Below are 12,577 nucleotides of genomic sequence, written 5' to 3' on the forward strand. Positions count from 1 at the left end.
TACCCCTCTTATCGCAGACATGGGGAGATTTGCTGGCAAACACCAGACCCTTAACTCTGCAGTCTTTGTTCTGGATTATGTGCAGCTGATTAAACCTGTCATATAAGGCTGCTGTGAAATGGTCATGTATTCACCCTGCAGAGCACCTACCAGTTGTCTCTCCATTACACATGCTGTGCTTTTGGCTACAGGAGGGGTCATTTGGATCTTTTACATCTGAAAGGGAAGAAAATCCGTTTAATGTTTCCAAGTGACAGACATAGTCCTGACACAGGACATCACTGAAGGAGTGCAATTTCCACCACTACAGCTCCCTGCACAGAAGGGATGCAGCTAGGATGATGTTCTGTCTGCCATCCATCAGGCATACAAAAACACAAAGTCAGGTTCCTTGTATTGTCCACAATGGGTTTGTTCATGAAATAAATAGCTGGGGGCAGAAAAGACACCAGCACCCCCAAATATTGAAGAATTTGATATTTGACTTAATGCATAGGAAAACTTATTCAAGGACACTTCATCTTTAAATGAAATTACTCCAGTAACCACAGCAAGGTCAGGGAGACACTGAGTTATAAGCTACTTATAAAACAACGTAGAGCGGAAAGAAAAGAACATCCACCGTGGCTGATGAGCATTCTGAGATGTTTGTACATCTGACAAGGATAGGTCAGGACAGACCTTCCCTCGTTCCCAATGCTCTTTTAATAATTCCAGTTTTCTTGGAGAATACAAGAGGATTTCAGGGTATCTGTGATCTCTTTCTCTATACATACTTTCAAGGAGAATGAAGTTTAAGTTCAAGTGACTCTGCCCAGTCTAGAAATTATTTGGGATCACTTTTCTCAGAGGTGCTTACTTCTTCATTAAAGCCGGTGTACAGAGCATGTTAGTGACTTGGGAGCAGGTCCCCAAGCTTCTGCTGGCTGCTTCAGGGGCTACGAGTCTGGCTGGATTACGTGGTAGATTCAGGGGTCTTTTAGACTGAGGATGATGTGGGTCTTGGCCATCTGCTTCTTGTTTGCTGGTGCAGGTGACAACCTTCACAGAACGGGATGAAGTAAGGAAACACGTGCCCCACGTGGGGCTGTACAACCCTCACTTCCACCTGCGTAGACCCAGAGGGTTTCTTAAAATAGAAAGGAAAAATACGTATTTCTGATTTACGCCACCCCTTATGAGTTCTTCAGCAAACCTGAGGGTTAGGTAGGAGAGATGGTTTCAGAGGCAGCAGCATGGCAAGGCAGTGGAGGTCTCCGTGCATCTGCTGCATGGACCAAGGAGGAGCTGCTGTGGGAGGCGGCAGTAGAGGCCCTGGAGTGGAGACCCACAAGGGAAGACCTCTCAAAAGCTTGGGACTTGAGATTAAGGCTTTTTAGTCCATAATCCTTGACCATCAAGCTTTGCAAGAACAAAACCTTTTTGCTTTTACATATCTGTATTGGGTAGCTATTAAATTTCCAGGGAAAAACTCAGAGACTTCAGAGCCGATTCCTCCTCTTTTCAGGTCTTTTTTCCACAAGGGGTCATTGTAGAGCAGAGCAAGGATGACTTCAAAAACTAGGTGATTTTTTTTCCTGTTATGAAGTGTGGTAGCCATTTAACTGCTATTATTCTAACTAGAATTGTTAATGGGATTAATTTTTATGTGAAAAATACCATCATGCCTTAATAATTATTATTTAGTCAGCATTTATGTCAACCGTGTTAGATTGAGCAATGTTTCAGTACAACCACATTTCATTTAACAAAATACTACCATAGAACTGCCATTCCAGTGGGGGAAATATCTGGAGATATCAGAGATTTGTCTCTGTGAATAAATGAAGCATTTAAAAGCAGGTATAGAATTCTGTGTGGCAATTAGGATAAAAGGGGAAGACCAAAGAGGAGACTTCTCTGAACTGAAAATTAAATACAGCCATATAACATCTAAAAAGAATATCAGAAACAATTGTCAGTCATCAGTTACTGTTGACTCCCAGATAACTGTATAATCTTACGTTTCCTGTTTTTTTTTTTTTCTTTCTTGGTTTGGAAAATAAAGCCTTTTCAATAATTCAGGCAAATGGCCTGATAAATACAAATAATTGGGCATATTAAGCTTAAAAATAAAAACATATTTTATCATATGTAACTTAAAAAGTAATCATATAATTAATGGGTGAAAAACAGAGAGAAAGATTGCCAGAGATTAAGATTAAGCCCTGCAGAAGAGAATGTTCTAACTAGAAATTGGTTTAATTAATAGCACATTTTACATAATGATTACAGTGTAATTGCGCTGACTAGCAGAGTGTCATTAAATATATCCATGCTCCTTTACAACACCCTAAGGCTAAAAATAATGAGTTACATTGAAAATCACTATGCAACAGGTTCATAAATAACATTTAAGCCTATACAAGGCGAATACTTATAAATAATAAATATTTGCCTTTTGTAATTGAAGAAAAAATGACAGCCTTCTTTTTCTACTACCCTGTAGATTGTCATGTTATAATGCTGAAAAGATTTTTTCCCCTTGCGTTCTCTAGAAAGTGTTGAATAATTTATTCAAATGCTAATATTCCACATAGTCTGACTTTGAGGAACAAATATTCCTACATAAAGAATAAATGCCAACTTGCTTATTACCAGCTTCGTTTTACTTTGCATCGTGCAGTCCCCAAAAAACTATCACAGTCTATTACACATGTCAAATGAAGTTAGTGGCCAGATTTTCTTCCAGCGTAGTTACATTCTTTTTTATTTAAAAATTACCCCTTCTCCCAAAATGTTCATCATGCTCAGAGCTGTTATGTAGCAACAGCTGCTCCTCAGCTCCAAAAAGGACGACATCATAAACCTGATAACTTTTTAATCTGTAGGTTTTCTCTGGTGAATCAGGAGTACCTAATAAAAACGGGTTTGATTTCATATTAGCGGTATGCTGACATCTGAAAGACCCCCAAATGGTTAGTATTTAGCTGGCTTACCAAACCCAGCAACCTCTCCAATGTCAAAATAAAGCAACACGCATAAAGCCCAGCACAGGAGGTGGCAACGTCCTGGTACTCTATGGTGTTTTAGCTGGGTTTAGCTCCCAAAAATACTCAGGCTATGCCAACAAGGGTATGATGGGATCATCAGAAGGTGGGACTGGTTGGGTGTCCTCTTCTCTCGTGTCAGAAATGGGAAATAACTCAGGAATTAGGGAACAGGGAAAAGTGCAACGCTGCTTGAATGTTTGTCTTTGGGTCTAGAGGCCTCATGCTCTGGGTGTGATCTTCCTGACCTATGGAGCTGAATCTTGGTTTCAGATGAATCGATAAAAGTAATACAGAATCCACCTGTTTCTATCCATTTATGCATGTTTTTCTCTATCAGCAAAGTGAACACAAGGCAAAATTTTCTTGTCCTGGTCAGACAATTTTTTTCCCTTTTATTTAAGCAGGAAAGATGCCCAGTTCTGTCCACAGGAAAAGACCCTTTTTATCAGTATCCTAAACACTGCACCATGGAGGATGAAACCCTAGGTGTATTTGGAGATTTAGGTGAAGCAGACCGTGTTCATTGCAATGGAATTTCCATAGTGGCAGGGCAGACAACTAGGCGCATATCCTGGTTCTCTGTCTCAGACTAAAGAGAAAATGACATTTGCATCATTGTTGGCCTCCCTGCAAAATCACTAAAATCTTTTCTTTATTTCTAATATTTTTTTTACAGCTTACAACATCCCGTTGGGATCTCCAGAGCCTATTTTACTTCACAGAAAGCGCAAGCAAAGGTGGGAATGGACTGCCGATGGGAATCTGGACTGCGGTGACTGGAGAGCAACTATTCTGTACGTAGAAATGCCTTTGTCAATGTTAATCAGCTTTGCTAACAGCTTTGGGAGGTAATAAGTACTGTGTATTTCCATTTTATCATTAGGGAACTGACAAAAAGTTAGCTTAGATGACTAGTATTGCATCACTCAAGTCAAAAGCAGAGGGGAAAAAAATAATCTGGGACTTCTTAGCCCTAGTCTTTGCTTATTTTCTAACATAAATGCGCAAGTGAAAATTTTGGTAAATCCAGCCATTGCACCTGGAAATCTCCTACCATTACTGTGTACATAGTACTGTGGTGCCAACCTTTACAATTGTATTGAGGATCTCAGATAATCTCAAATCTCCTTTTTTTTTTTACAAAATGCCTCCAGCATCTGTCGATATGCGTACACGACAGCCATGCTTTACTTTAGGGGTAAAAAATGCTAGCCTTGCTGAATGCAGACAAAATTCAAGAAAGCACTTTTCAAAATACAAATATGATGAAATTCTTCCCTTTATGGTAAAATGAACACACCCCGTGTTTACCTGAGGTTCTCCACACTCCAGTGCACACAGCCTTTCCAAGGGGTGACCTCTGGCGAGTGCTGCCTGCGGGAGCCCCACAGAAAAATACGGGCTTCTGCAGATCCTGGAGTGAGCCCTGCCTTGAGCTAGGTAGCACATGCCTGGGCACAGCGTAGTACCAAGACAACCAAGGCTGAATCACTGAGCACCTAGGCTGCTTTTGTTCTTCGGTCAGGTCCAGAACAGGGGCAACCATGCAGCCTGCAGACCTGCACCGACATTGCTTAAGCTTTTCTGCTTCTGATTCTCAGTGAGCTCATCTGAAAGCACCCAGCTTGTACACGTACAATAAATCTGCTCCTGCTCACATAGGACGGCCTGTGTTGTGGCTGTGCTGCACCTCCCTATATCAGTTCTGTTGTTTTTTGTTTTTTGTTTTTTTTTTGGACAAGGATACTGATGGCTTCCAGCAGATCCACCGTCCACACGTGCAGCTTAGCAGAGACATCTCACAGACTTCAAGTTCCAGCCCTACCCTCCTATTCTCCCTAGGAGAATTAAGAACTCTTAATCAATCCTTTAAAAGCTTACTTCCTTGCAGGACCCCCATCTATGTCCCCTTGGCCAGCCGTGGTGCTACAGCCACCGACACAGCCCTGAAGGCACCTAGTGGCAGGTCTCTGCGTGGAGGCTATGCACCAGTACCGGCGGTGCTGTGATGAACACGCTGAACAGTATTTTGCACATTTAAATGCACCAAACAAGATCAGGAAATGCTGGCCCTGAGCCATGGAGGGGATTGCTGCATTTTGTAAAAGAGCATCAAAATATTTTTCTAAAACTAGACAGCTTGTCCCTTAATTTGCTCTTTTACTAGCTTAATTAATTTAGCACAATAAAGATCATACCTGATACAGGAAACATAATGCATTAACATTTATGTGGATCCTGATCCAAACACAGTTGATATCTGAAGTCCTGCAAAGGCAACTCTTTTTTATTATTACAGAAAAAAAACAGGGATGCTTTTTTGCCACACGGAAAGGAATAAAATGCCAGCTGATTTAAATGCTTAAACCTGCTTTGCTGAAGTTAAGACAAAATACTTCTGAAAAGTACAAAAGGGCAGAATTCAATCCAAGAAGAAAGGTTAAGAAAGATTAAGAAAGAATGTCTTCCCCTGTTTATTCACTTCTGCTGGGCAATAATATAATTTTCAGTCTCACGTCTCTATTTCAGACCACATATGGCAGTAATATTGGATCTTCACCATCGCAGCTTAACCATGACTAAACAGGTTGATGAATGTCATGCATCTTATCATCATACATGCATATTTTTAAATATAATTCACTTTTGATCTGCACCCTTGTGCAGTGGTGAATGAAAACAGTTAAGATTTCTTCCACTGTCTGCCTTTAAATGTATTAAACAGCCCTGCTGTCAATAGATTATATTCTTGTACAATGATAATAGCCCAAAAAACTAAGAGGCCTTGTCAGGAATTGCAGTTGTCACAGTTTGATGCAAATGATTTTACTTGGTGTTCATCTGCTGCACAATCATCTCATAATCTGGATATACATCACAGCATGACATGTAAATTTCCTGCTACTCTGCTTTCATTTCCAGAGGCAGCAATCAAATGAAAACCATTCAACCTCACCAAAATGTATAAATAATTTTCATTCAAACATATTAACAGTCAAAATATGAGAATTTATCACAGAGCACTACGCCTTTTAAGAAGCAATAAAGACTTTACTTTTTAAGCATATTTCTACTTAGAAAAGTAATATGAACAGTAACTTGCGATTTTAAAAGAGGATTTAAAAGTCCACATACAACGCCTAATCCTCAAACTTAAGTCTGTTGATGCTGCTTTGCTACACATACTGCTTGTAACAAAATGGCCTAGGAAGGGCTTGGGAAAAAGGGAACACAACTTGCTTCCCAGGAATACTATTTGAATGACTGTTTTCTCCTTAGAGGTGTCACATAAAATAAATACCAGCATTCAAATACAAAGAACTGAAAATAAAAGACCGTGTCACATAATTTGATGATGCAGCAATTAAGATTGCCTTTATTTTAATTCTCCATGTTCTTTTATACACTAGATTAGATTTCAATTCATTATAGTTTAAAGATATTTTTTTTTCTCTTGGCCACCATCAATTTTTAAAGGGAGGTTACAAGCACGAACACCCCCAAAAGACTTCTTCTAAAATGCCTTCTATGAAATTCAAAAATACCTAACAAGCATCAGCTTGAACTCCACGTCCACCAGTGCTAGCTGTCAATTCTCTCCGAAGATAGGAAAGTATTTGCCCCAGCCACCTGGCTGAGAAGATGAGCGGCGACACAAGTCTGGTGGCATTTTCCAGCTCATGGCTTTGCCTAGGCAGGGGCTGAGTCAGCCGCGGAGGCATCGGGCTCGGTTCTGTGGGACACAAGGGAAGGGCAGGCTCTTGGCCAGCTCACTCATGGCTTCATCCTTCTGGTGCCGGAGAGAAGGCAGACGCTGCCTTGGGCACTGCAGGGCTGGTCTTCGCTGTAACGCCCATGGGGAGCAATGCCGGTGGTCACTGGCTGATCCAGGGGATGGTGCTACAAGCTCTGTCTGCCACGTGTGGGGCACGGGACCCTCTCGCCCCCTGGCCTTGCCATGAAGTCCATCAGGATAACGCCCAGAAGATATTTTGCATAAAGGACGGGTAAAGTCACCCTGCACTTTTTTCTAAAATGAACCTTTTTTGTTTGTATCAGCTGCAGATTTGCCCTACTTGCCAAGCTTTGCTTCCACACCGCTGGGTCCCCTGTTTTGCCCGAATCCATTCGCTCCAGGGAATTGCTGAACGCCCTGGATCCGGTCACTTGTCAGGGCGTGAGGGGAGCAATCCTCTGCTGAGACCAGGGATGCAGGAACAAAGGACAGTCTGCTGTTCTTATTAATGGTGGTGCTGAAAAAAATTGCTGCCTGCCTATAAATTGGGTAGGTTTTTTTGAGAAACAGGTAAAAACTGCTAAGATGACAGTTTTTCCCATTTTTCCAGTGAGTGTGTCTGAGGAAGTAGAAGTGCAATAACCTGGGGTACAGAAGGCTCAGCCATTTGAAATAAAACTTTGCAGTACTAATGTTTTTGTAACTGCTTTCATATTGTAATGATATTTTTCCAAGCACTGGTTTTATTTGATCTTAAATACCTTTTTGGGAAAGTCCAGTGAGCTGACTCTAATAAAATCATGCTATTGAAAAAAGGTTTAAGTGGAATGTTCAGAATAAATTACAAAACTGCATGCAAGAATACCAGCTAGTGCTGCTATAAAAATCTGGAAATGAGGATTCTTGCAATATATTTTAAAGAAGTAGTATACTTTTTTTGTTCATTTTTTTTTCACAGAATGTTTCATAATAGAAAGCCTTCACAACGTGAAAGGGGGTGAATGAATAACGAATGAACAAACTGCCAAAGAAATTGCATTTAAAAAAAAAAAAACTTGATTTTTTTTTTCTACAGAATATATTTCATATCATTTTCAATAACTTTTGGAAGATAATAGGAAAAGTAATTCTGTTCCATTTTGCTATGCCAAAATACCTAAATTACATCATACTTAGACTGTCAGATTTCTCACCCATACCCAGCCACACACACACACTGTTCAGACCCTTGTATTAGGCGCTGATACCAAGAAAATGACATTGCTGTTTTTTCTCCTTGCTCTGGAAAATCCAGAAGAGTCCATATTAAGGTGCTACCAAGAGTCTGACCAAGGCTTTTCATAGACTTTCTCTCTCATAGATCAGCCGATCACGTTCCTGTGAGTGAATCCGGCTCTAGGAGTACCACAGGAGGGACTCGCCTCTACATGATCATCATTTCTCTTTCCATCTTCTGTCGGGAATCTATGCCCTATTTGTTCCACCCAGCACCTAAGGTGCTCTGCTTTAGCTGCACCAGCGTTTTAGCAGGCAGAGGGGCTGGGGGAGGACATCCATGTGGTCACGGCTGGGCCACCGGCCTGCGGTGGTGTCCTGCGAGCCAGCCCCTCCAGCCTGGCTGCGGCCTGGCTGAGTGCAGGTGCCAGCTGTAGCAGCAAGAAGCTCAGTAAAGGGACCCCAACTAACAGCCCTCAGCTGAAACAAAGTCTTCTTTACATGCCAGCTGTCCTCAAAAGCAGAGGAGATGGTGCTGCTAGTCGTCACCTAGAAATCCCTCCTGTCTATAGTCACACACACTGTGAGGAGCAAGAAGGCCGTGCTGCTTACTCAGCTCTGGTGACTTTTGACTTCCAGGCTGTCCATCAGCCCAGTCTTCAGGAAGAAGCCTAGAAGTATGTTCTCATTGTGTTTTAATTACAGCTTAATCTGGGGCCTGTTCAAAACTGGTGGTCTGTCTTGTATCTCACTGCCTTCTGCCTAGAACTTGGATCCTCTTTGTTTTGGTTGCATTTGTGCAACGTCTCCCAGCAAGTACAGGTGGAAGGGAATACGTCAGACCCAAATTCCTTCCTCTGCATTGCAGGGAGGCGTTTTCATAATTCCAGTGCATTCCTCAACTTGGACATCCGCCGCTGTGCACCCCACCTCTGTCACCTTCCTTAACAGGTTCTTACACGAGTGCAGGCCTGGCAGTCTTCTCCTTGCTGTATTGACTTCAGAGTTCAGCCACAACCTGGACGTGGTTACCTGGCCAGGTAGCTGCATGCTGGCAGGGTGCAATGGCTAGCAAGACAAAACTAGAAGGAAGAGTTGAAAAAAGACCTGGAGCATAAGTCATGAGTGGAAAGTGTGTTAGCAGAAAAGGTGGAAACTATGGACTCAAGGTATTGTAGGATACACCACAACTGATATCACAAATAAGATCCATCAGTGTGAAAGCTTATTTATTTTAGGGTTTTGGCTGCCTCTTCAAAATAGTTTGGTCAGAGCCATATTAAATCAAAAATCAGAACTCCAGCATTGTAAAAAAGTGTGGATTCAAACAGACCTGAGGGATTCGCAGTCCTGGTTGGCCTAAAACATAGGTATGAGTGATAAAAGCATATGCATTGACACTGCAAAAGAAACGTAAAATGCTTCTTAGTTTGTGCAGCATCACCACTGGCCTAGCATCAGCATTCATCATTGTCCTGATTAACATTTGTGTATCTGTTTACTAGCAACAGATAGCAAGACAGAAATATCACAGATTACTATAATAACAAAGCGCTAAATATTGTTTCTACACTGCTAAGCTTTGTTTCCTAATATTTAGAATTAGATTATTTTTATTTTTATTTTTGGCAGGATGGTAATGTTTTAATTGTATCTTTCTACTCCAGGGGAAAGCAGAGTATACAGAAATAACAAGCATGCCATTTAAAGACATAACTGTAATGACCATAATTTGAGATTATACATTTTAGTGTTATTTTATATTGACACACATCAAATCCAAATTTCAGAGTGGCTGAATTTGAGGTTGAAGCCTGCAAATCCAGACCTGACCTTCATTGCCGCTACTTTTTCTGAGTCAGTTAATACTTCACTTATTCTGTTTCCAAAAGGTGAATGACATTTATTTCCTTACCTCATCAGACAACTCTAAAGACTGACTTATAAAATGGACATAGAGCATTTTGACAAATAAAATGATTGCTAAGACTTGTTCAAGACTTGGTAAACAACCTGTAGCTGCTGAGCTCTAGCCAAAACATATTCAGTGGTTTTTGGTTTTGTTTTTTTGTTTGTTTGTTTGGTTTGGTTTGGTTTGGTTTGGTTTGGTTTGGTTTTTTTGCATGTTTTGCAGGAGTCACTGACATTTTCTTGCATCAGGGTTCAAAAGGATGTGACGAAGGCCGTCATTGCCCTCAGCCCCGTTTCAGTTGCTGGAGTTCACTGTGCTGAGTTAAAATGAGAAAACAACAACAAAAAACACCAGAACAATTCCTGTATTTTTCTTCTTTCCAGTTTCTATCTTTCAATGTGAATAAGTCATCCAGAGACATATCCCTTTTGTACTGGTAAATACTAGCAAAAGCAGCGTTTGCTCAAACCATATACAAACCCACAAAATCAGAGCCTACATATTGAAAAGTAAATCTGCCACACACTGATTTAGGCAACAAACCTGAAAACCCTAAAGATTTCAGGCCAAATGCTCCTTCTACTTTTAAAAATCTGCTTAATCTGGATTTACATAGGTGTCACGGAGATCCCAACTGGCACTTCCGATCTACCAGACAAGGGAAATTAGTCGTCTTATCGAGATAAATGGCCCTGATGTGGTCAGCATCAGACAGAGATGTGGCTACTGAGGAGGTAGGCAGCGGACAGGGAAACACAAGTCAAAGGAGCACAGGTCCCTTAGGCTACCAGAACTGGAGAGGCAGGAGGGAAAAACAGTGTTTGGCTTATCAAAGGACCCTCTTTCTTTCCTTGTACCTGGGCATGTGTTGCCAATGAGGCTGAGGGAAAAGGAAGAAGTTGAGTATTTTTAGGGGTTAGTGAGGTTCTATGGGATTATTCGAGTGATTCTGTGATTCCAGGTCCAGGGAGAATCCTTCAAGAGTTTTGTAACACCCAAAATTATGATCCAAGCTTCCTTCCTTTGTTGCCTAATTTTTGTGCCTAGAATACTTAAAACCTGAACGCATTTCTGGGTTCCCCGCAATGTTACTGGACTGACTTCTGCATGGAGATAGGGGCTGTAACCCACCTGAGGCACTGAGCACCCCCATTGCACCGTGGGGGTGGCTACAGGACTTACTGCAAGGCTGCACATTCAGTCACAGAGCAAGGCACCAAAATATTATATGCTGCAATTTGAATAATCTGATGCCTTTGTAGTTTTGAGGTTGAGTCTTTTGGCTTTGCCTATTCAAATTCTGAATAGAGAAAATGACCAGGTGGGCTCCATCTGGAGTCATGGAGCCTGGTCAAAGCAGGACTGTTCAAAGAACAGGCAGAAGAGTGTGGGAAAAAAATGGGACTGGATATCAGGGAGACTCTAATTTATCAGATCTTCCTTGAGGTTTCCAGTGATGCTGCTCCTAAAAGCCCTCAGGTGATGCCTGAAGCTCTTTATCCCATTGTGAAGTGCTCCAAATTTCTACCAGGGCATGAGTCCCAGTCAACATTCAGTTTCTTGGAGGGAGACGGAAGGGAATCTGAATCTGAAATACTGCCCATTGAAGCTCTGATGGAAAAGTTCCACAAAGAAAACCACCGAGTGCCAAGAGAAGAAGCAATTTCCTTTATGGAGCAGCGTTGCAATGTCCAATTCTAACACACACTTTTTATGGGGAATAAATACATACTCCACAAGTTTTAATGACCACTCATATTTTTATTTCAGCAGCTTAAATATTTTTCTTTCAACTCTAGGAGGGGAAGGAGGAGGCACATTTCATACTGATATCCCCCAGATTTTCTGTGGTCTGATTTGGGCACTCCAAGGAAGATTTTACTACAGTAAAAGCTGGGAGTACAAAGGAATCCAGAGCAGCTCTCCTGAAGACCAGCACTGTTTTTTGCCTTCTGCCTAATTAATCCGGCAATCAGATCCAGGTGAGCAGAGTCTTGCATTCGTGCAGAGCATTGTTGACTTGAGTGAGATTCTTCAGCTGTGCCAGCCTCCACTACCACATCATTCCAGCTGCAGGACCAGGCTCCCCAGGCAAAGGGTCTTCAGCAAATGAAGACCTTCTGAGAGGCCCTCTGCCTGGCCTGAGCAAAGACCTGGGGCGAAGGAAGACTTTTCTTTCTTCTTACTTGTTCTCAAGCCGTGAGTGCTCTGGGAGGATCCAAGGGAAGCAGCCTGGCAGCAGAGGTGTGACGGCACATGCTTTAAGGCTAACCCCCAACACTACTGTAGTAGCCTGTGTGTTTTTTTGCCTGCAGAAAGCTGTGAGTTGACCTTGAAAGACTGAGAAGCCCCGTTATCTTACAAGGGCACTTCTGCAGTTTTAAAGCCCAGAATATGGACTTGTTGGCTGCTGTGATATAATAAGCAAACCAGTGTCCCTACGCTGGAATGGTGTGGGCAGAAAGCAGTATTTTTTACACCATTAGCAATACCTGGCTTACGTTGATGCTCAGGTATGAAGTTCATACAGAATGCCCTGCTAATGTTAAGCATATATTATACTGTAACTGTGGGATGTGAAATATATTCATGTGCCTACAATACCTCAAAAGTTTATTATTAAAGTTGCACATTTGAACACATTTAACTTAGGAGATGGGTATTGAGGTTTTCTGGGTGATG

At 41.7% G+C, this 12,577-nt stretch overlaps 1 protein-coding gene across 15 annotated transcripts in view; it reads left to right on the forward strand.

Annotated features, from left to right (window-relative positions):
* LOC308199246 (uncharacterized protein) overlaps positions 1 to 12,577 on the forward strand; it is a 143,138-nt gene that overhangs the window by 110,932 nt on the left and 19,629 nt on the right. For 10 of the 15 annotated variants that reach the window (XM_080603143.1, XM_080603144.1, XM_080603135.1 and 7 more), the window contains 2 exons: positions 3,709 to 3,826; positions 7,092 to 8,304. In XM_080603143.1, coding sequence (XP_080459269.1) covers positions 3,709 to 3,826; positions 7,092 to 7,233 — 260 coding nt within the window. In that variant the 3' untranslated portion in view covers positions 7,234 to 8,304. Of the gene's footprint in view, positions 1 to 3,708; positions 4,841 to 7,091; positions 8,305 to 11,694 lie in introns of those variants that run through there. The other 5 variants (XR_013954528.1, XR_013954529.1, XR_013954530.1 and 2 more) reach the window with 3 other exon arrangements.

The sequence above is a fragment of the Anser brachyrhynchus genome (assembly GCF_964034855.1).
Source record: "Anser brachyrhynchus genome assembly, chromosome: 8".
Taxonomy (NCBI): Eukaryota; Metazoa; Chordata; class Aves; order Anseriformes; family Anatidae; genus Anser; species Anser brachyrhynchus.